At 37.8% G+C, this 24656-nt stretch overlaps 2 protein-coding genes across 13 annotated transcripts in view; both read right to left on the bottom strand.

Annotated features, from left to right (window-relative positions):
- Window positions 1-7409: 7409 nt before the first annotated feature.
- Window positions 7410-12041, bottom strand: BBS10 (Bardet-Biedl syndrome 10). Its single transcript, XM_010362638.2, has 2 exons — window positions 11064-12041; window positions 7410-10685 (listed from the first exon to the last, which is right to left on the bottom strand). The coding sequence occupies exons 1-2, from the start codon at window positions 11258-11260 to the stop codon at window positions 8720-8722; spliced, it is 2163 nt and encodes a 720-aa protein (XP_010360940.1). The 5' UTR covers window positions 11261-12041; the 3' UTR covers window positions 7410-8719.
- Window positions 12042-14692: 2651 nt separating this feature from the next.
- Window positions 14693-24656, bottom strand: part of OSBPL8 (oxysterol binding protein like 8) — a 211942-nt gene continuing 201978 nt past the window's right edge. For 10 of the 12 annotated variants that reach the window (XM_030938780.1, XM_010362632.2, XM_030938782.1 and 7 more), the window contains 3 exons: window positions 21590-21695; window positions 19496-19598; window positions 14698-18898 (listed from right to left, as the gene is read on the bottom strand). In XM_030938780.1, the coding sequence (XP_030794640.1) occupies window positions 18766-18898; window positions 19496-19598; window positions 21590-21695 (342 nt within the window). In that variant the 3' untranslated portion in view covers window positions 14698-18765. Of the gene's footprint in view, window positions 18899-19495; window positions 19599-21589; window positions 21696-24656 lie in introns of all 12 variants that reach the window. The other 2 variants (XM_030938778.1, XM_010362636.2) reach the window with 1 other exon arrangement.

The raw sequence follows: 24656 nt of genomic DNA, 5'->3' as shown, positions 1-24656 counted from the left end.
TCCCCAACAGCACTGACTCTTGTTCCAGGCCTATGACAGTAAAGCTGACCATGCTTCCCTTCTTTAACTAAGAGAAAGAAAGTGAATGTTGAGCCAAGCATGTGCTGTTCTTCCACCCAACCCAACAAGTCCCTTTGCCTTCCCTGGGGGGCAGCGAGTGTGACAAGAAGCAAAGAGGAATCTCAACCAAGTAGGACAAAAACAATCCAAATAAACATATAAGAATATGTACGCACATGCTTGTATATGATTTTATAAGCAGCACAGTGAAATGTGTGGAACAACATCAGGTAGGTATTTCACAGGATTACTTGGGTTCGGGGGTGGTGGCTGGGATCCAAAGTGAAGGGAGGAGCAGAAAAGAGTGGGGAGATAAGCAGAAAGGCAAAAGAAAACAAAACACTGAAAAGCAGTATGTGTGGCATGATCACATAAATGTGTATATTACACATATACACATGCATGTGCACACACCGTATTAAGGAATGATACTCCAAATCCTTAAACCAGTATGGCATGTCTAATACCTCATCAGAGTGGACACCAAAGAACTGAGGCAGAATCCCTGGAAGTCCCTCTATTGAGCCAGGCATTAACCTGAGTTGTGGGGTAGCCCACAGGGTCTGGGGAGAGGGGCTGTAAGGCCAGGATGGCAGGAAAAGATGTGGGAAAGGATGGTGGCACTTGGGAGGCTCAAGACAGTAGCTATTTACAAAACCAAATCAGAAGTACGTCAATGTTTTGACAACATGTGCTGCTCTATCTGTGCATTCCAGCTGAATAACATACTTGCTGACTTACTCATAAGATCAAATTCTTAAAATATAACAGGAAAGTTTTCTTCTTGTACTAATATAATTATTTTAGGTGGGGATAGGCAGAACTCACATGAAGAAAACCTATATTCTGGGTGTTGGGGGAGCCACTTCAAAGACTCACTCAAATGACTAGAAATTTGGTGCTTGGATATTGGTTGGAAATTTTGCCAGGACTGTGAATTGGGACCTTGGTTCCTCTCTACGTGGGCCTCTCCTTGGGCTGCTTGAGCTTACTTACAGCATGGTGGTTGGGTTCCAAAAGTAAGAAGTCAAGAGATTCAGGAGGTTCAATATTCCCATTCATAATCTAAATTATACAGTATCACTTTCATTAGAGTCTAATTGGGCAAGGCTGTCTCAAGCGCTCGTTCAGGTTTAACAGAAGGGGACATAGACTCCACTGCTCTATGGGAGGAGTGTCTAGGTCATACTGTTAAGAAGACCATGTGGCAAGGGAAATATGGAGGAAAATACAGTCTGCAAAAACACATTTCTGTGACAACTGTAACATCCACAGTCCATGCTGGCATGGATCTCAAAAGTTTCTCCTATTCCCATGATGCTACACTTAGGACTCAGAATAGCTAGTATAACTGAAAGACTGGAGGAAGGGGGGTAAAGTTAAAAAAGTATAGTCAACCAAAGGAAGAAATAAAGCTAATATTAAGCTCTTAATAATGTGGCAGGCATTGTGCAAGGCACTTTGTATTAGAGTTCTCTAAGAGGGACAGAACTAATAGGAGATTATACATATAGAGAGATATATACGAATAGATATAGATATAAAGGGGAGTTTTATACACACACACACACACACACATATATATGGGAATTCATTAAATATTGACTTACACAGTCACAAGGTCCCACAATAGGCTGTCTGTAAGCTGAGGAGCAAGGAGAGCCAGTCCGAGTCCCAAAACTGAAGAACTTGGAGTCTGATGCTCAAGGGTAGGAAGCATCCAGCATGACAGAAAGATGGAGGCTGGGAGTCCGGGCCCGTCTCTCCTTTTCACATTTTTCTGCCTGCTTTACATTTGCTGGGAGCTGATTAGATGGTGCCCACCAGATTAAGGATGGGTCTGCCTTCCCCAGCCCACTGACTCAAATGTGAATCTCTTTTGGCAACACCCTCACAGACACACCCAGGATCCACACTTTGTATCCCTCAATCCAATCAAGTTGATACTCAGTATTAACCATCATACACTTCTTATATCTTCATTAAATCTTCACCATAGGTATATAAGGTAGGTACTATTATTGCCATTTCACAGAAGAGGAAATAAAGGCAGAAGTATTTAGTAACTTGTCCAAAGTTACACAAGGTAACTGGTAGAGCCAGGATGGCAACACTGATCTGTTTGACTTCAAAGACTGTGTTTTTTTCACTACACCATGCTTCAAAGCATAGAAAATAAACACAATCTGTAAAATGTCCCTCTTTTGTTATAGCTATGCAGTTCATTCTATTTCCTTTGATACATACATAAAAGATCTCTCTCTCTCTCTGTCTCTCATTTCTCAAAAGGGTTAGAGTAAAATATTGCAAATAATCGAAATTTATTCCCTCAAATAACCAACAAAGTATTTTCAAGGAGCACATTAGACAACTCCCTTCTCAATTCATGCCCAAGTTATCACTGGTTAATGCTCATGTAGGAATTACTATCTGGAAGATTGGGTAAGAACGTCAAACTAATTATTAAGACTAACATTGCAAATTAAATTGCAAGACACATAATACAAATTAGAAGAATTCAGTATGGGAGTTTATTCAGTACAAAAAAGATTTGTAAATTGTGAAGAAAAAACAAGTGAACTCTCAGGAAGTTTGCATAAATGTAGTCTTCAGAAATGTATGATGACTAAATATACCATGGGAGCTCCCTGCTTAAAGAAAACAGACATTTCTCTTGTTGCGGCCAAGATTTCCCTACATTAGAACACAGACAATGGAGTTCATAATGAGAAACCCCATGAGTAGCTCATGGAACACACCCAGTCAGTAAGTAGGTGTATTTAGTCGAGGCACAAGAACATTGGCTGCAGTGATCAGGGAGGTTCTTACCCAGATATCTCTTTATAATAAGATCTGCAATTGGTGATGGCAGGGATGAGGATCCCCCACCTCTTTTCCTTGTTGCTAAATATAAGCTTCCAAAAAACTGGTTGTGAATGACAGAGACTGTAAGAATTATGCATATTTTACCATACCATTAACCTGAGCAAAGCATGATTCAACCACAATATGCCAACAATACATGGGACTACAGTGATGCTTCTGGCAAAAATTTGGAAATAAAATTTCTTACAGAGAGATACTCTTTGAAATTAACAAATAATAGTTTAGCAACAGAGACATGCTAAGTCCCTGTAGAAGACAGAATGGTTTCAAAACTGGTGGGACTCTGCAGTAAGCTGGTATTTTAAAAAAGCTGTGTCCATCAGAATTTAAGTAGCATTGGAAGTATACATAAATGGAGTCATTGAGGCAAATTGGATCCATCCAATTACTGCTCAGGGAAAGGCAGCTTTAATCAGGCTTTTCAACTGGTCTAGACCTATTAATTTCTTCATTTACTCACTGAACTTTATTGAGTCCTTACTACCTCAGGCATTAGCCTACATGCCGGAGATACGGAGGCGAATAAGTCAAAATCCTCATGTTTATACTCTGGTGGGAAAGGCAGTCAATTAAAAAATAAACCATATACCAATGACATCAGGTTTGTGCTTCAAAAAATGCTTAACAAGGTGGGAAGATATAGTGAAGGAGGGAGGTTTTGGGGAGGAAATAAGGTATTATTTTAGATTGGGTGTCAAGAAAGGCACCTCTAAGAATGTGATATTTAAGCAGAGATAGCTGCCTAAAGTGAGGAAGAGAGCCATACAGAGATCAGAGTTAAAGAAGAGTTCTAAGCTGACAGAACAGGAAGTGGCAAGTTCAGAGGTTGGAAGAAACTTGTGTATTCAGGGAACAGAAAGGCCAGTTTGGCGTTTGTGTGTGTTGTTTGCCAAATGTTCTGGTTCTCCGTCCTTCTGGGCATAAGATAGGATTGCACCACTGGTTCTTCTGTGGATGTCTATAGGACTCTGTGACTAGTTCTGGACAGAGTCATAAGCGAAAATAATATGTTCCATTTACAGACAGAACCAATGTAAAACGCTCTAGAGCTCTTTTTCCTCTCTGGTACGATCAACGATCACCAATGCGCGATAGTGGCTGCTCCATCAGCCTAGATCTAGCAGTAAGGAAGGAAACAGAATCACCAGTTGTCTTCTAGTAGACATGTAATTTGAGTAACAGCTATTTGTATTGTGGTTGTTTTTGTTTTGTTTTGTTTGGAAATGGGCTCTCGCTTTGTTGCCTAGGTTGGACTCAAAACTCCTGGGCTCAAGAGATCCTCCTGCTTCAGCCTCTTGAGTAGCTGAGACTACCGGCACACACCACCATGCCTGACTGTATTGTTTTAAGCCTGTAAGATTTGGGGATTTCAATGTGGTGTTACCTATCCAGAGACAGTAAGTGTAAACTGGTGGAATGTAAGCTAGAGGGAGACTGGTAGACTATGAGATCTAAGGAATAGGTGGGGGTCAGGTCATGCTAAGCCTTGTAGATTATGACAAATTTGGATTGCATTCTGTGTGAGGGAAAATCGTTGGAGGACTTTGAGCAGGGGAACATGCCATGATTTGCATTTCAAAAGAATCAGTCATGTAGGGGAAACTTCTTATTCATAGGAAACATACTGAGGTACTGAAAGATAAAGTATAATGCTTTCTACAACTTACTTTCAATTGGTTCAGTAAAATGTGTGTGTGTGCATGTGTGTATACGCACAAAGGGGGTAAAGTGTTAATAGGCGAATCTAGATGAAGGTTTCATTGTACTCTTTCAACTTTTTTGTGGGTTTAAATTTTTAAATAAAGTTGGGGTGAATCACTCTAGAGAACTGTAAGACCATTATGAGCTAGTGCATGTGAGATGAAGTGGTTTGGGCTGGAATGGCAATGGTGAGAAATGGGTGGATCTGAAACCTATTTTGCATTTGAAGCCAGCAGGATTTGCTGATAAATTGGTTGTGGAGCATGAAGACAAGTCAATGTGCATCTTAGGTTTTTGTCCTGAGCAGGTGGGAGGTGGGTGATACCATTAACAGACATGGGACGACAGTGGGAGGGCTAGGGTTAGGATATGGGAAATAGCAATTCTAGTTTGGGCATGTTAAGGGTGAGCGTCCAAGTGGAGACTGTGTTGGCAGGTGGATAAATGAGTTGAGAATTCAAAGAGGTCTAGGCTGGAAATATATAATTTGGGATTATCAGCATCTATTGGCACCCAAGCCATCATGGAAGGATAGGCTCTCCTAGGAAGCAACTGTAGGTAGAGGGAGGCCAGGACTATGCCATGGGGAACTGGAGCATGAATGGACTGGAAAGAAGACCACATATTTCATTTGATTTCTCTTGTTCTGATTCTATGCTTACTGAGCAAGCACCTGATTATTGTTTGACTTCCCATAGAGGTCCACACACAAAGGAAAGATTGGCCATATGGACTTGGAACATTCTAGTTCCTGGGAGAGTTCTCACTGTAAATAAATTTATCACATTCACAAGCTTCGTGCGAGTTAGCCCCTGAGACAAAGCCATAATCAGTGTGCTGACAAAAATCTGATGGTGAGTCTGCATAAGGGAGAGCCAGACCCTGCACTGTGGAAATTCCCAGAGAATGAAGCACTGCTTGCTGGCACTCTTCCATAGCTCACATCTCTTTGCCCTGCCAAGTGAGGATGTTCTCATATTTCAAGAACTGGTGAAACAATCCTAAGCCAGGTGTAGCTAAGAGAATATTCCTTTTCTTTAGGTGTATATCTTTTATTGTCAAAGTTCTACTTATTTGTCAGGGTGTCTCTCACATAGTTTTTCTTCCACACTGATCTTGCATTTCCTTAGATCAGGGTCCTTATTACTTAATTACTATTTGGAGAGTATTCTCTATATGCTCGCACTAGATCTATTTTAAAATTTTATTTCATTTTTGTATAGGTAATATTCAATTGGTTCAAAAATCAAAATGACATTGAGAAATCTTCCTACCTCCTCCTGATTGGTAGGAGACACCCCCACCCCTCCAAATCATTGCCTCTCTTTGTGAATCCATCTAGCTTTCAGGCTGTTAGCAATCTTTTGCTATGACAAAGTGGCAATTAATAACTATATATACATACATATACATGGTTTGTAAGCTGTAGTTTTTGTTTTCTCTGCTAAGCTACGATGATGGGAAAGACATATTCTACTTCTTTTGGGAGGGGACGGGCAATTTCTGATAAAAGTTCAAGCTCAAACTGCATTCTTCTTCCCCTTCCCTTTTAGTCTGAAATGTGGATAACATGGCAATTCCTGTACAACATGATTAAATAGCATCCCCGGCTGAACCAGTTCAAGGATGTTCAAGTTTAACTATTTAGTGTCTATTGCTTTGAAAATAAAAATGGCTCATGCTGGCCCAAGGAGAAAAAATAAGAAGGTCTATAATGATTATTGAAGAAAATGTGTTTGTGGGAGGTGGATCGACATGTAACTTAATAATAAAAAGAAACGCAGCTGACAAGTTAATGCGTATTTGTCTTTTCCCTCCCATGGTGCAGCAGATTGTATTTTCCAAAGATAGCTGCTTCAATATATCCCATCCCACATGCTCTTATGATGTGACACTGACACTGTTCCCACTGAGTGGTGGGGCCTGCATTCGTCTCCCTTGAACCTCAGGTGATACTTATGACGGCTAAACAAAAGAATACAGCGGAAATTGTCCAGTTAAGCCCAGTCAACCCCCAGAATCACAAGTAAATAACATAATAATTCAAAAAACTAAGTTTTGGGATTATTCATTATGCAGCAGTACAAAATAGAAACATGATCTTGATTTTAACTTGTCTTTACATTTTCCTTGGTCTTGATTTTTAAATTTCATTCAGATTTTACTGTAATTTTGTCTGTTCCTTTTCTTGGGTGGGGGTGGTCTGTTCTTATTGCAGGTCATTTCACATCCTTTGTGGTAGAGGGTATAAGTATAATGTAATTACATTTTTAAAAGTGCTTTCCTATCTAACTCAGTGATGTAAACTCTCTAGTGTCATTCTGTAAATAAGGATAAATCCATGAAAGTTTTACCACTATTTCTGAGGGGTTTCTTTTAATGAAAAGAAAAAGGATTACTTTGTGTAGAGAAGTCCTTTGCCCATGAAAGTTTATAGAAATTATAATCCCATCTATGAGGACCAAATGACTAATTCATTCAACAAATAGGTCCTCAACAGGAATCTATTGTGTGTAAGATATTAGACCAAGTGCCAAACATACAAAGACTCAGTTTCACTTCACAACAGGGTTCCCCCGTTCCTGGACTAGTGACTATTTATACCTATTATATGCAAAGCACTGGGCATGCCTGGAGGTCATTAAATGCTTACAGTAATGGAGGAGTGTTTAACACAACCACAAAAAAAGGAAAGTGACCAAATGACCTGAAAACCAATTTAAAAAAAAAAGAAAAAAATTATGCAGCAATTTTAAAGTAAGTTCATTCACCCATGAATAAGCAAAAGAGCTAATTTATTCTCTCCATATTCACAGAAACAAAATAATGCATCATATAGCATAAATGTTTAAAAAACCAGAATTATATTTAATATAAAAGATCGTGATATTATAGTTTTTAAAATACATTAGTCACCACTTTTTCAACTGTAATGAAAGTTTTTTTCTTCAGTTTTCCTAAGTTCAATCCCAACCCAAGTAAGAATCTGTTGAATAAGTAAATTGGAAACATGTAATTGGAGGAATGAATTAAAGATAACACTGTTTTATTCAACAAGCACTTCTGAATACTTGGAGTAAATATAGCACTGTTTTGGCTATTACAGAGAACTGATAAAGGTAGAAGACACTGTCCTTGTCCATGACAAGATGCATAATGTTATTTACATTGATAAGCTTTTAAAATATGAACATTTGTAAATGAAATAAATTAGAAATAAAAATAAAAAATAAAACAAACATTAGAAATAAAAACTGTCAAATTATTTGTTACTGTGGAACTCTGGCTATGCACCAAATACAAGAAAAACCAGTAAATACATGAAATATCCTTATAAGCTCTTGGGGTCAGGAGAAAATGATAGTATTAATTATATATCCTTTCTAGTATTAACCTTTTACTACAGAAATGAAAGAGTTCACAATGCATAGTTATATTTCAGATAACATATATTCAAAGGTATATCGAAGGTGAAAATCTATCCAAGGTGGCAATAAACCAATGACCACATAAAAGTAAAAATTAATTTTATGCTTTTTGAAAAAAAATTTGAGCCTTTTACTCACTGCTAATTTTATGCTTTTCAAAAAAATAATTTGAGCCTTTTATTCACTGCTTTACAAAGTATGAGTAGGGAAAATTAATGCAAGTAATGTATTCAATATTAAAAACAATTAGAATAAGCCTACCTGAATCAGAAGTTAAATGATTCTATGAACTAAACACATAACAATGAAGGAGGGCTGGAGTGAAAAAAAAACAGAAGAAGAAAAAGGAGCTACAAAGAAATACCCTCCACTAGACACATAAGCTAACACAGAGCTGAGACACAGAGGCATAAAATAGGGAACAAACAGACCCACTTAGCCAAATCTTGGCTTCCCCTCTAGATTTGTTCCATAAAGTAATTTAATATTTGCATCTGGTCTGGTGACCTTAGTGCCTTTCTTCTAAAGACTTTTAAAGTTACGCTATTTTCCTAAGCAGACTGAACTGACTTTAGCATCGGTGGTCACATGCCTGCTTTACTTGGCTTGAGTTAGATGAAAAGTTTGGTTAAAAACTTCTGATGTTATAGTTCATCTTCTGAATCTTGATTGTGAACTTTCTGAGGGTGTCTCTTAACAGTGATTACCAAGTCAATGGTTAATATTTTTGTCAAACACTGAAGAACTGAAGTTAGTAGCTGGTATTTACCTGTTACTGATTCCAAACCTGTCTGACTGCTTACCAAGGGTTGATTGGTTTGCAGTGCATGGACAGCTCTTATATATATATGTGGAAAGCTGTACTTTCCTGTTTTAGATTTATAAAGGGCTCTGGGAATGCCTAAAAGTGCATTAGCTATTATCATACTAACCACGGTTTCTTCTGATTGATGGCATTTTTTGGCATAGTTGAGAAGATAGTAATGTAACAAGATCTCAAAATTACCACCTACTGGCAAAACACAACCAGCTGGCATAGATGAGGAAAGGTAACTCTGGGAAGTACCCATATTCTGTAACTTACAACTCACTGGTAACATGCTTCCCTTTCCAGTAATATTTGTGGCTTGTAAATTTTCATAAGAAATGTCTATTCTATTCTTTCCTCTTGTTGAATAAGCAGTGGAATTGTTTTTGAGTAATGGTTCATAATCATCAGTTAGCCTGTTTCTTTCCAAAGACAAACATTTCAGCGTTTCATCTGTTTGGAATGTATCTGTTGGGGTTGAATATGGAATATATGTTTCTAATTCTACATCTGAAATTACCAAATTAGAATGTACTTTTAAATATGTTTGAGTTTTTTCCAATTCATCTTTGTTCTCTACAACTGTGTCCTGATAAGGCCTTTGTATTGAGCCCTTACCAGTATCTGGTGCTTGATAACTTTCTCCACTGTTCTTATAAATAAAAAGACTCGAAGTGCCATTTTGGTCACTGGTTTGTGTCATGTAATTTAGATCAAGGTCTTTAAATAATTGCCGAAGCATTTTAAATGCTCCATGTAAAGCATCCTCATGTTGTTCAATGAGACCCTGCACTGGTCCACAAAGAACTACACAGTGTGGTATAAATGTACACGTGCCAATCAAGCCAAGATGAACATACCTTTTGGATCTAAGGATGAGAGGTTTACAAAATTTCACCAAAGCAGTGTTAGATATTTCACACTGTGAAAAGGCCTGTGGTGGTACAAATGGAGAAGGATCAATGATCCTCCGGATAAGAGAAACTTCTTCTGATGATAAACACTCAACCACTGATATGCCATTCACCCCTGCATAATAAATAACTAAATCTGGTTGTTTCACACTAGATAGGAGCAATTTTACATTCTGACTACGTAGATGTTTCATTATTGCTTTTGTCTTTTCCATAATCCAAAATTGAGATGTTTGAAACTGTGCTTCTGAATTTAGAATAAACTCTGACCCAGAAGTGGAAAAAAGAGGCTGAATGGTTTCTGTTACTATCACCATTTGTATGTCACCATCTGCTGGGCAGTACACAGAAAAATCTTTCTGAAGCACAAGACCAGCTATGATCCTGGAATCTGAAACAGGAAGGCCAGTGACACCAACATTCAACTCTACAAAATAGTCATCCACTAACTCAAATACATCAATCCCACTTTTACAAGTCATACACTTGAAAAAGTAGTCACACATCAACTGTAAAATAAATTTGTGATTATTTCGTCCCACTCTTCCACAAAAGTATGCTTCTAAGAGCAACTCTAAAGAGCTCCTACACAATGTTCTTTCTTTAGCAGATGAAAAGATAGACAAAAAGTGTCTACTTAGGTACTGGTCCATAATACCGTCTAATATTTGTGTCTGAAAAGTTACGAGAGCCTGGGAAATAAATTTCCACTGACAACAATTTTTCCAATGCCTTCCATGGGTTTGAATGTTTCCATACATCAAAGGATCCTTTTCTCTGTCTGTGATTGCATGAAGTCCTCTAAGCAAATGGCAAAGAAAGATAATAAATGTTTTTGCACCATCTCCTGTTTTTTTGAGATGACTGGAAACACAGTCCACTATCATCCTGTACAAAAAAGAAAGAAAGCAACTCATTTTCAGAAGGCTGGTTTCCCACATCTTAAATTAAAACCATGTTTACACAGCCATAAGTATAAAATGAGAATATTGTTCCTTTGATACATCCTTAGTTTTTTCCTTTCTTGGAAAAAATTCTGCTCTATTCCCAGATTCTACGGTTGGGTGGAGTGGGGAGAAGTGGCTTGGGAGTTGATAAGATTTGGGGTAAAGGAGTGTTCCCTTGGGCAGGGCTCTAATTCCGAGTAGACAGCGGTTTCACCCGAGGTCAGTCTTTCCAAGTACGTATAGCCTCAGGATGGGACAAGAGGTCCACAGAGGCTGCCTGGTGTGCCCAGCTACGGGCTAGCGTGTGGGACGCGGGTACCTGGCTATGGGATGCTGTAAGTGTAGCGCCTCCAGGAGGCGGCCTCCATTCCGGCTGAGAAGCACCTCGCCAGTCGGCTTCGTACACAAAACCTGCCGTCCCTCGGGCCCCACGCAGCAGCTTACGATGGCTTCCAGCACCTCGGCCACCTGCAACGCCGCCTTCACAGACCCTGCGGCGGCCTCAGAACTTAGCATCTGGGCCGCTTCCCCTTTTTAGCCAGCTTGCAGTACACCGAGGCCGACCAAAAAAAAGGGGCGGGAACGGCCGGAAACGGAATAGGCGGGGAGAAAACCCGGAAGCCAGGTGCCGAAGCTGGGGTAACACGGCTTCTTGGTTGGGCGAGAGGGCTGCCCTTCTGTCCGCTTGGTGGAAAAGCCCTGCAGCTTTGCCAGGTGGTGTGAGCTGGCCCCTTGTCTGCGAAGACAGATAAAAAGACTAGGATTTCCAGCAGCTGTGCCAGGAGCGGCAACCCTAAGCCCTTCCCCGACTCCCTAGGTGAATTCATTTCCCTCCAGTGGCGTCCGCTGCCCCCAAATCCCTTAGTCTCCCGAGAAACTTGCTTCCGAAGTCAGCACGGTATTGGGGCCTGCGCGAAGGAGAGGGCACCCCGGTTGGAACTCAGCTGGCTTTCATCCCCTGCCAGAAGCTGCTTGTTCCGGGGCAAAACCTCTGCCTTGGATTCACGCATGTTCTGTCCACATTCCCCACGAATTGCTCTCCTTACCGTCACGGAAATAATTTGTAGACGCAGGACAGGTGAGGAGAGCCTAGCTACAGCCATGAATTGCAGGCTTTATGTCCGCTGCAGAGGCTTTACCACATTTCCTTGACTCAGGTATCACAATAAAACTCTAGACACCACAGAGATATTAAGCAGAAATGATGTGAAGATTCCATTTACTTATTTATTTTTTGAGATGGAGTCTCTCTCTGTCGCCCAGGCTGGAGTGCAGTGGCGCAGACTTGGCTGACTGCAACCTCCGTCTCCCGGGTTCAAGCGATTCCAGTGCCTCAGCCTCCCAAGTAGCTGGGATTACAGGCATACGCCACTGTGCCCGGCCAATATTTGTATTTTTAGTAGAGATGGGGATGTCACCATGTTGACCAGGCTGGTTTCGAACTCCTGACCCGGATGATCCACCTGCCAGGGCCTTTCAGAGTGTTGGGATTACAGGCATGAGCCACCGCACCAGGCCAATGTGAAGATTTAAATCCACTAGTCACGTTGGTGATCAACAGTATGCTTTGAAACACATGGCCAAGGATTATTGTATATAATCCAAAGACAGAAAATACTGTCTCTTATATTACAACTTTTTGTTTTGTTTTTTTAAAGAGACGCGGTCTCACTCTGCCACCCAGGCTGGAGTGCAGTGGCGCCATCATAGCTCACGGCAGCTCCGCATTCCTGAGCTCGTGATCCTCCTATCTTAGCCTTCAAGTCGCTTTGTGCCTCACTACACCTGGTTATTTTCTTTTTTAATAGCGACAGGGTCTCCCTATGTTGCCCAGGCTGATCTTGAATTCCTGGCCTCAAGTGATCCTCCAGACTTGGCCTTCTAAAATTTTAGGGTTACAGGCATGAGCCACCTTGCTTGGCCTAAAACACAGGCACTTGAGATTATGGGCTTTGGATTCAGACCTGGGTTTGCTCTGTCATTTCCTTACCTGTGGCATTCACCAAGTATCCTCTTTGACCTCTGCTTTTCTCATCTTTAAAAACAATGGGCCTGGTGTGGTGGCTCATGGCTGTAATTCCAGCACTTTGGGAGGCCCAGGCAGGCGATCACAGGAAGCCAAGAGTTCAAGACCAGCATGGCCAACATAGCGAAATCCCGTCTCTATTAAAAATACAAAAATTAGCTGGGCATGGTAGTGCATGCTTGTAATCCCAGCTACTCTGGAGGCTGAGGCATAAGAATCGCTTGAAGTCGGGAAGGGAGGTTGCAGTGAGCAGAGATCGCACCACTGCACTCGTCTGGGCGACAGAGCAAGACCTTGTCTCAAAACAAAACAATCCCTGCCAAAAAAACCAATGGAGATAATATATATAAAATAAAAATCTCAAAAGGTTTTGAGGTCTGGAGAATGTTCACTAAACACTTTGCATAGTGCCTGGCATAGTTAGCACTCAACATTCAAATATTTATATTACACCTGTTTCAGGAAAAGGGTCCCAATCCAGACCCCAAGAGAGGGTTCTTGGATCTCATGCAAGAATGAATTCAGGGCGAGTCCATAAAGTGAAAGCAAGTTTATTAAGAGTAAAATAATGGTTACTCCACAGGCAGAGCAGCCCCAAGGGCTGCTGGTTGCCCATTTTTATGGTTATTTCTTGATGATATGCTAAACATGTTAGGGGTGAATTATTCACGCTTCCCCTTTTTAGACCATATAGCGTAACTTCCTGACATTGCCATGACATTTGTAAACTGTCATGGCACTGATGGGAGTGTAGCAGTGAGGAAAACCAGAGGTCACTCTCGTGGCCATCTTGGTTTTGGTGGGTTTTAGCCAGCTTTACTGCAACCTGTTTTATCAGCAAGGTCTTTGTGACCTGTATCTTGTGCCAACCTCCTATCTCATCCTGTGACTTAGAATGCCTTAATCATCTGGGAATGCAGCCTAGTAGATCTTAGCCTCATTTTACCCAGCTCCTATTCAAGATGGAATTGCTCTGGTTCAGACACCCACCAAATTACTGTGGTAGGTCACCACTCTCCTGGTTTATTATTCCCACAAGTGATATTCTGTGAGATGCAGAAGATTCAACTAGCATAACAGCACAACATACATCATCTAGAGTAGAAACATGCCAGTATTAGCAAGAAAATGACCTTGTAGATATTTCACTGAGGTTGGACAATGAGGGGCCCGTTTTCCTTAATCCTTATTGCTATGAACAAGATAGGAGGAACCGGCAGGCCCTCCCATCTTTTTCTCCCCAATTAATCAAACCAAACCAAATGACAGCCAGAAGCAATTGGACCCTGAGCAGAGAGCAAGAATGGGAAGAAAGGAGGGTGGGGGAAAACCAGAGAGGAATGATGCCTCGGAACTCATCTGATGTTGACTTGGTATGGACTAATAGGTGAGGTGATCTGAGGCGGGGTGGGGGTGGGGGGGTGTAAAAAAAACCCTTTCATATGGGTTTTGTGTATGTTTAATAGTAGGGTTTTTTTCTGGTGCTACTCATAACAAAGGGGTTATGTTACTCAATATAGATTCAAGCAGTGGATTATATTCCTGACATTTAGAAGTGAAGTGCTATTAGAGTTCTATTTAACTGTACCATGGAGCTAGAGATTCAAACTTGTGCTTTTACTCTTAAAGTAAGAGTGGGCTACCACTCTTACTCTGTAGCTTTTGGAGACATTCAACCTCTCTGAGCCTCAGCGTCTTCATGTATAAAATCTGGCTAACTTCCTCTTAAGGTTCTCATAGAGGATTCGAGAAGAATGAATATAAAGCACCAAGCAAAGCATACTTCAGGGATTCCCACTGTTGAATACCTTTCAAGTCCTTTGCCATCCTTTGCAGCTATCCCTATCCCCCTAAAAGGGGGGATTAAAACAAATTAGCATGAATTTAGTCACCATATTGTATTAAAAGTCACTTGATCACCATTTGCTCTTTTTAAAAATTTTATTTAGAAGCCTACTTGTAGAAGTTAGCATAATTTTACAGATTATTAGAAAAATTCAATTCTTTTCTCTCTGCAAACAGTTATAATAGGTTAGGAATAATAGATTAGAAATGTACATTACAAAACAGTAGCCTATAACTATCTGTACATTTACTGTGCACCTTAAGGAAAAGAATTTGACAGTGTGCTGTACTTACACTGCAGGTAACATATTTTTATTCTATCACACAAAACTGACCAGTGGTAGTGCTTGTATTTATAAATGGCCATTAAACAGAATATTTAAACTCAGATGTATATTTAGCATGCTAAAAAGTGAAAAAAATTTCAACTGAAGTTCTGTGGCTCGTCAATTCAAATGTTTCATGACATTTTTTTCTTTAAATGAAAAATTTTGATATTGTAAAACAAATAACTTTACATAAATGCAAAAAGATAAAATTTTCTAAATTTTTAGAAAGAATATTCACATTCATTTTGTCATGGGTTTCGTGTGGCTCTTGTAAATATATTAATCATATTAATAAGACACTGGTCCTATACAATTTTAACAGTCCATCTTCAATTAAAAACTGTAATAAAAGTAAACAGTATGTAAAGAGTAACAAAAAGTAAATTAAATATACTAAACACACAACAGGTAGAATAAAATGAAACCAAATTACATAATGGCAGGTTATACATTTTAAAGAATCTATTTCCACTTAGTCAAATAAGATAGAAACTGAAATGTAAACTTACCGATTTCTGTGGGATTTTCCCCACTCGTTCAAATTGGAAAATTTGATATAAATCTAATATTTTATTTCTGTACATTTAATATGATTCAATATAATCTGCAGTCTCATGTATGGCTTATCAATAATGCCATCATCACTGTATGTCAAACAGAACCTCACTGCTTACTAGAAATGCTAAACACTGGAAAAAATGGACTTTTATACGTTTGTTTTCTTAAATTTTGACAGATATTCTTCAAAAAGTTAAAACTGCCTTCCACAAAATTTTGTGTGTATATGGCACAAGTTGACAGCCAAAAAGTGTGAAATCCATCGAAAAGGCACTGTTAACAATACTCAGAATAATCTGACAAGTCTACATCAACGTCTGAGTAAAGAATAGGTAAATAGACAAACCCTTATAAAAGATAGCATTATTGTTTAAATATAGCTATATAAAAAGAAATAAAGTGACACACAGAAATGACCCTTTTATGACAATTAAGCTTATAAACACCTTGAATCATATTATAGTTCTGTAACACAAAAAAAATGACAAAAATATTTTCTTAAAGGCACAAAAGCATGAATATTAAATGAGAGTTGTATTTTACAAGGCCAACTTTTCAATGGAATGCAGTTACCAACTGAGCTGTGACAAAGAGTACACTGTACCTTTATAACTGATATAAAACAAAAAAGTACTAACATGAAATATAAGTAAAATATCTATTGCTGTAACTTAACATTTCACATGCTCTATTTATTGTTTTTTTTTTTTTACATGTCCTGGGCCAGCTACGTCTTACTAAATGGTGGATGATGGCATAGTACATTTAACAGCTAAAAAGTAAATGCACATGTGAATAATTATTACTCAATTAAATTTTCATGTAGGAAAATAACATTTGGATAAATGATAAAAACTGGTCATAAGGTCATAAATCCTAGAAACCCTCATGAGGCTCTCAGACAACTGGGAACCGTAAATCACATTATGAATCCATGTGTGAAGGAAGATTAATTTCAGGCAAATAACATTCAAAGTCAATTACATATATGGCTACAAAGTTAGTAATTATGTGTTTTAAAGATTCATATAACTAAGTCTAGTACAAGCACTGATCTAAAATTAAGCCACCAATTCCTGAGTTTTGTGTTCAGTTCATAGAAAGAAACACATACAACTAAAAGCATAAGAGGACTATTAGATTAGATGCATGCTTTTAGTGTATAAGGAACAGTCATGAATAACCCTGCTCTTTCTTAAGAAATAGTTTTTGACTCTTTGGGTAAGAACCCGTAACATTTGCTCTAAAAAGAAATTTTAAAAATAAAGAACATAACTACCTATTTAGTCTTAGAAGATACACATACAAATAAAATATTATTTGGACCAAATGAAAACAACATACACGTGGATAAGACCAAAGTCCTAAGAGGTGGGTCACCAATAAAAAAAATGTTAACAAGGTTTAATGATGAAATGATTTTTGTGATAAGCCAATCAAGTTGTAGGTAATTAACTAAACCATAAAAAAGATGAAACTGTACAATATTTACAGAATATCATATATCAACGAATAGGCAGAGTGTAACAGAATGTGAATACAAAAATTATATTGACAAATACAAAATATAACCAAAAATCCATTTGTTCTAATGTCATGAAAACACTGGGTATATTTATGCTTTTATCAATTTAAAACATCCTGTCACATGTACATATGGAATACAGCATTATTTTGCCAACAAAACATGGGAAATGGTTCTTCATAGAAACCTAAGGATACTTGAGATAGCTATATTGATTAGGGAAAAAAGCAGGCTCTTTTTATCATTTTGATTTTCATAATTTACCAATCAACCCTTGTATTTATCATGGCATAAATGATTGTAATTTTACCATTTCACAGCCTCCTCCTACTGAAAGGCAAATGTGGTGGGGGGGATTATTCTCTCTGACCTTCATTTTCATTAAAAAACATTTCAAAATCTATACTTTCAGGATTCTAAGACATATTTTAGAACAACATATTCCTAAACCTAACTACCTTGGCAAAAATTGCTTTCGAGGAATATACGTATTTCTGTAAAAACACAAAGTCAAAATATTAAACTGAAGAAACAAAAAAAACTTAGTTTGCCTTAGCCTGAACAATAGGAATCTTAAAGAATTGTGGTTTTGCCACAGAAAGAAGCTACTAAGAAGAGGGAGGATAATAAAAAATTAAGCTTCAGAACTTGATACTCTTCGTAAATACTCAACTTATTGCACGTTTTACAAAAACCAATTTTAATGTACACATAAAGGCCACCACACAGTGTCTTTTCTTATTGCCTTTCTCTTTTTGGTTTTTGAAGTAAAATACTGGTAATAATTTTTTGTATCCTGCTTATTCACTGAACATATTAGAGTCTAAAGCTAAAATAAGTTTTCATAATGAAAAAACATGAATTATCAGCACTTCAAATGCCCTACAAACATCTCTAGAATTTGGCCTATGTTATGAACCAGCTGACTTAAGAAAAACAAAAATAAGAAAAAAAGGACAGCAATCAATTTTGACCACATTTTTTTCAGCAAGTGCTTCAGGTGGTATTATAATCAATCCAAGTAGTTGCACACCAGTGTTTTTATACTGATGTAAACAAAAGTATATATATTTACCTGGATCTATAAATATTAAATTCTAGGGGTTAAAAAAAATCTTATGTAAACTTTTAAAAAAGCAATTTGCCATTTATCTCTCTCAGTGTATTCATTTTGACTATTCATACTTTTTCTTTCCTTCTAAGAAGACAACTGAGCTGAGTGCTTTGCAAATGATTTTAACAGTCGTGTATTGAATTAATTATGTCTATTTTTCCATCATTTCTCAATCTGTAATTCCTTACTGATAAAAGTTTTGTGCCTGTTTTATGAAGAAAATAGATTACATATATTTATGAGATTGATAGCATTTTTTGTTATGAACAATGTTAACATTATATCTTAGAACATACTATAGAATACAAAGACTACTGTCAGGTAAGAGTACATAAGAGACAATTGTGTATTCATGTGGGTTTATTATACTCACATGTAGACACATTCTCACAAAAGCTAGAAATGTCCTGGCACTTAACACATAGCTCACTTTAATAATCAAATAGGATAGCTCTTGTTTCAGTGTGAAGATAAAAGATACGAAAAGTCAATACCTCTACATTTATCTCCTAGGTTTTTTGTTTTCGGAATATTGTGATTTTTAATAAAGACCAAACCAACTTGAACACTGGTCCCAGGCCAAATCAGATCTTTCTAGTTCACTGATTCAATGGCAGAGAACTTCTACTTGAACATGAAGTTTATTATGACTTGAAGCAATATCAGGAGGAAAATGATGAAGTAGTCTTTTTGTTGCAGAAAATAATCTGTGGCAGGTGTGCTTGAAACTAAATGATTTCGAAGAGCCATAATATTTCTACAAAAATAAGCAACAACAAATTTTATAATGATTTGCCAGAAATGTTGGCACAGAGCCCACAATTTGATATTATACAGTCACAGAGCATTTAATGTTAATAATTTTTAGTTGCTGGGTAATGGGGTGGTATGTAGGGGCTGGGGGAGGGGTCTGAGACTGCAAAGAGGAATACTTAAGGGCTCAGAGAGTGAATATTTACCCACTGTTATGGATGCATTTCAATATTTCAACTGATGCATTCCAATGAAATAATAGCCATGCACAGAAGGGACTATAGAGGCCTTTGTTAACTGACTTTCTCAGAAACAACCCCACCTCCACAGGCAACCCAGCTACATTCCTAGCATGCTACAGGAGTAAATAAAGTGATTCCAATTCTACCCTCACAGAGAAAAAACAACCTCTTCTCCCTTCCCAAGTATTTTAGTGATGGAGGAATTTCGTTAAGTGTCAAACATCAGGTGATAGACACTAACATTCTATTTTAGCTTAGCTACATGTTATAAAAATATGAAGTTTGCATATGATTTCCCACATAACAGGATTCTTAACTACTCCTTGGTCTCAAAGGAATAGTCACTGTTAGTATATTACCTTTTAATTTCTTCCTGTGTTTGTTTTATAGATTCGATGGAACTCTGAATGTCTCCCAGTTCTATTCCTTTCTTTCTTCTTGTACTTGGTTTTACTGATTGAGCTAAAAAGACATTTAGAATGAAGTTGAAACTATAATCTACAGTTCAATTTAATGTTTCTCATGTAATAAAAATTTTCCTGGGCATTTGTTTTTGTAGCCTAGAGATTAGCATAGTAATATGAATACTCTGCACTTTTGAAGTTTCAAACACATCATTGCAACACTAGAACACTACAAATATATTTAAATGACTACACATCAGTTGAATTTTGGATGGCACCAGTTTTATTTTTTAACTAATTAAAAACAGAAATAATTCATTAGAAAATATATATTAACTTGAAGAAGGTATTACTCTTTTCTGTTCCTTGCCCATTTGCCTACCTCTGAAGAAGTCAGCTTCTTGAGCCCTTTTTTCAATATTTTATTGTTAGTGTTTAGTTACCCAAACTTTAAATCCCTTTCGACACTTCTGCAAATTTTTACTGCCAATCAGCAAGCTGTATACGTTTTTCCAAATTCCCTCTCAAATGCATTCCTTCCTTTCCATTTTTGTTCAGATCCTACTTAACCTCTCTACAAGTCTCAGCTTTCTCACTTTAAAAATAGGGATAATAATACCAGACTTCACAGGGTTGTTATAAGGTGTATTTAACATACAGTCTGGCACATATTAATTACTCAGTAAATGTCTGATGATACGTTATAGTAATATAGTAAAGTGGATGACAGAGTGAATTAAGGAGCCAAAAAATCTGCATATATAACATACATATACCTACTTATGGGGTATGTGACCTTAGGCAGGTTAACTTGTGTCTCAGTTTCTTTTCTCGTAAAATGGGAATAACAATAATACAACCAATACTCTCTTCTAACACACTGGGATGCCATGTGACTCCTGCTTTTAAACCCTTATTTGTTTCATTCCTCTAACTACTCTAGTATGTTACCTCACCCCACTCCCCAAGCCTAGACTGCTACAATCCATTAGAAATCCTAATAATTCATCAGAATTCTAAGAACTTTCCCTCGAATTGAATTCAGCTCCCTCTCCTTTAAACTGGTTATCGCTTGTCATCTAATTTCTTAGTAATCTACCATTTATTCACCTCTAGTGTTATCTTTATAGGTTAAAATGGGCTCCGTAGTTCAGTGTAAACTCAGTAGAGATTATGGCTTAAAGTTTTTTTTCTTTTTTTTTTGTCATAATGTCACAAACATCACTTTAATCCTTTCATGATTATATCTCAATGTAGTTCAAGATAGTTTACACATTATCTGACTCGAATAAGAATGGAGTACAATTTAATCTAGCAGTTCCTAAGTTTTGTATTTTTATTGTCTGTCACTTCCCAACACTACAGTAATATATTCTGGAAATGAAAAACATTTTTGAAGCATGGAAGTGAGCTCAGAGCTCAAAAAATGCTTCTGAATTCAATCTAGGGAACCATCAACAATTTTTCAGAGGTTAACAAGGCATAAGAGGTAGCTATTACCTAGAGTATGTTCTTTTTTTTTTTTTTTTTTTTTTTTTGAGACAGGGTCTCACTTTGTCACCCAGGCTGGAGTGCAGTAGTGCGATCTCGGCTCAGTGCATCTTCTCCCTCCCGGGTTCAAGCAATTCTCATGCCTCACGCTCCCAAGTAGCTGGGATTACAGGTGTGCACCACCGCACCTGGCTAATTTTTTCCTATTTTTAGTAGAGATGGGGTTTCGCCATGTGGGCCAGGTTGTTCTTGAACTCTTGGCCTCAAGTGATCTGCCCACCTTGGCCTCCCAAAGTACTGTGATTACAGGCGTGAGCCACCACGCCCGGCCTAGAGTGTGGTTTTTATTTAGATGTCTCCCCTTTTTCATTTTCTGTTTCTTTACCTTGTGTCCTTGTCTCACAACTTATCTATGATCTAGAATCGCTTTTGTACCTCAATCCTGCCCCAACCAAATCATATAACTTCTTGAGTTAATATGAAAAACCACATTCATATCAAATTGTGTAGTAATTAAAAAAAATTAGACTCTCATTAGTCTGCAATAAATATTTTTACCTTCACTTCCAGAGGAGTCTTGGATGTCAGGTTCTGGGGAGGAATAGCCTTTTGCTACTTTCTTCTGTTGCCTGGTTGGCTTATGTTTCATTTTGGGGACATTAACCTAAAGAAAAAAATAACTATTTTGTGAATTTGCACTGTATTTTGGACTGAAGACCAATTGTGTACAACTGTCAAAATTATCTGCACATAGGCATGATATTCAGAAAAAAAAAGACAACAATGAAATAGTCTAATTCAAATTTAACAAATGTGATGCGCTTATGCAATCAAATGATCTTATTTTAATAGGAAGTAATTTGGCACAAATGTCAAAAAGTAAAATACACAATGAAGAGTATACCCAGTCTCTCACACTAAAGAGGTACCCATCACTATCAGTTTATATCCAGGGATATTTTTATGTATACATAAACAAATACGAATATAGATCCCCCTACCTCTGACTGCACCAGCTAGTATCTCTAGTAGAATGTTAAGTAATAGTGTGTATAAATTGTATTTATCTTGTTCCCGATGTTAGAAACATTCCCATTGAACGATGCTGGGTTTCCAGTAAAACTGTTGATTTACTTTTAATCACATCTGGGTAGTACAGAAAGTATCTTATAATAATGAAAATGATACTATTATTTTGTAGAGCATTATTTAAACTTATTGAAAGCATTTAAATGGATGCACAAGATTCAAAAGTATATGAAACCATCAACTATGACTAAATTTTCCTTAGAATAATAAACTTTGGACTCTATCCTATTAATAGATTTGTAATTTTGGTGTTCAGTATTAAACTTAAAAACCTAAATGCAAGATTAGAAACTAGAATCAGAAAGACAAGATGTATTAGTCCGTTTTTATGCTGCTGATAAAGACATTCCTGAGACTGGAACGAAAAGGAAGTTTAATTTGACTTATAGTTCCACATGTCTGCGGAGGTCGCAAAATCATGGCAGACGGCAAAAGGCACTTCTTACATGGTGGCGGCAAGACAGAATGAGGAAGATGCAAAACTGGAAACCTCTGATAAAACCATCAGATCCCGTGAGACTTATTCACTACCACAAGAACAATATAATATGGTGGAAACAGCCCCCATGATTCAAATGATCTCCCACCAAGTCCTTCCCACAACACGTGGGAATTATGGGAGTACAATTCAAGATGAGACTTGGGTGGGGACACAGAGCCCAAATCATATCATTCTACCCCTAGCCCCTCCAAATCTCATGTCCTCACATTTCAAAACCAATCATGCCTTCCCAACAGTCCCCCAAAGTCTTAATTCATTTCAGGTTCTTAGAGACCTACAAAGAGACTTAGACTCTCACACAATAATAGTGGGAGACTTTAACACTCCACTGTAAATACTAGATCAATGAGACAGAAAATTAACAAGGATATTTAGGACTTGAACTCAGCCCTGGATCAAGCAGCCCTAATAGATATCTACATAACTCCACCCCAAATCAACAGAATACGCATTCTTCTCAGCACCACATCACACATATACTAAAACTGACCATATAATTGGAAGTAAAACACTCCTCAGCAAATGCAAAAAAACGGAAATCATAACAAAAAGTCTCTCAGACCACAGTGCAATCAAATTAGAACTCAGGATTAAGAAACTCACTGAAAACCACACAACCACCTGGAAACTGAATAACCTGCTCTTGAATGACTACTGGGTAAATAACGAAATTAAGGCAGAAATAAATAAGTTCTTTGAAACCAATGAGAACAAAGTCACAACGTACCAGAATCTCTGGGACACAGCTAAAGCAGTGTTTAGAGGGAAATTTATAGCACTAAATGCCCACAGGAGAAAGTGGGAAAGATCTGAAATCAACACCCTAACATCACAATAAAAAGAACTAGAGAAGCAAGAGCAAACAAATTAAAAAGCTAGCAGAAGACAAGCAATAACTAAGATCAGAGCAGAACTGAAGGAGATACAGACATGAAAAACCCTTCAAAAAAATCAGTGAATCCAGGAGCTGGTTTTTTGAAAAGATTAACAAAACAGACCACTAACCAGACTAATAAAGAAAGAAGAAAAGAGAATAATCAAATAGACACAATAAAAAATGATAAAAGGGAGGTCACCACTAATTCCACAGAAATACAAACCACCATCAGAGGATACTATAAACACCTCTACGCAAATAAACTAGAAAATCTAGAAGAAAGAATAAATTCCCGGACACATCCACCCTCCCAAGACTAAACCAGGAAGAAGTCGAATCCCTCAACAGACCACTAACAAGTTCTGAAATTGAGGCAGCAATTAATAGCCTACCAAACAAAAAAAAGCCCAGGACCAGATGGATTCACAGCTGAATTCTACCAGAGGTACAAAGAGGAGCTGGTACCATTTCTTCTGAAACTATTCCAAACAAAAGGAAAAGAAGGACTCCTCCCTAACTCATTTTATAAGGCCAGCATCATCCTGATGCCAAAACCTGGCAGACACAACAAAAAAACTTTCAGGACAATATCCCTGATGAATATCGATGTAAAAATCCTCAATGAAATACTGGCAAACCGAATCCAGCAGCACATCAAAAAGCTGATCCACCAAGATCAAGTCGCTTTCATCCTTGGGATGCAAGGCTGATTCAATATATGCAAATCAATAAACTTAATCCATCACATAAACAGAACCAAGGACAAAAACCATGATTATCTCAATAGATGCTGAAAAGGCCTTTAATAAAATTCAACACCCCTTCATGCTAAAAACTCTCAATAAACTAGGTATCGATGGAACGTATCTCAAAATAATAAGAGCTATTTATGACAAATGCACAGTCAATATCATACTGAGTGGGCAAAAGCTGGAAGCATTCTCTTTGAAAACCGGCACAAGACAAGGATGCCCTCTCTCACCACTCCTATTCAACGTAGTACAGGAAGTTCTGGCCAGGGCAATCAAGCAAGAGAAAGAAATAAAGGGTATTCAGTTAGGAAAAGAAGAAGTCAAATTGTCCCTGTTTGCAGATGACATGATTGTATATTTAGAAAACACCATTGTCTCAGCCCAAAATCTGCTTAAGCTGATAAG

The sequence above is a fragment of the Rhinopithecus roxellana genome, chromosome 10, assembly GCF_007565055.1.
Source record: "Rhinopithecus roxellana isolate Shanxi Qingling chromosome 10, ASM756505v1, whole genome shotgun sequence".
NCBI lineage: Eukaryota > Metazoa > Chordata > Mammalia > Primates > Cercopithecidae > Rhinopithecus > Rhinopithecus roxellana.
This window is presented reverse-complemented; position numbering and strand designations above follow the sequence as displayed.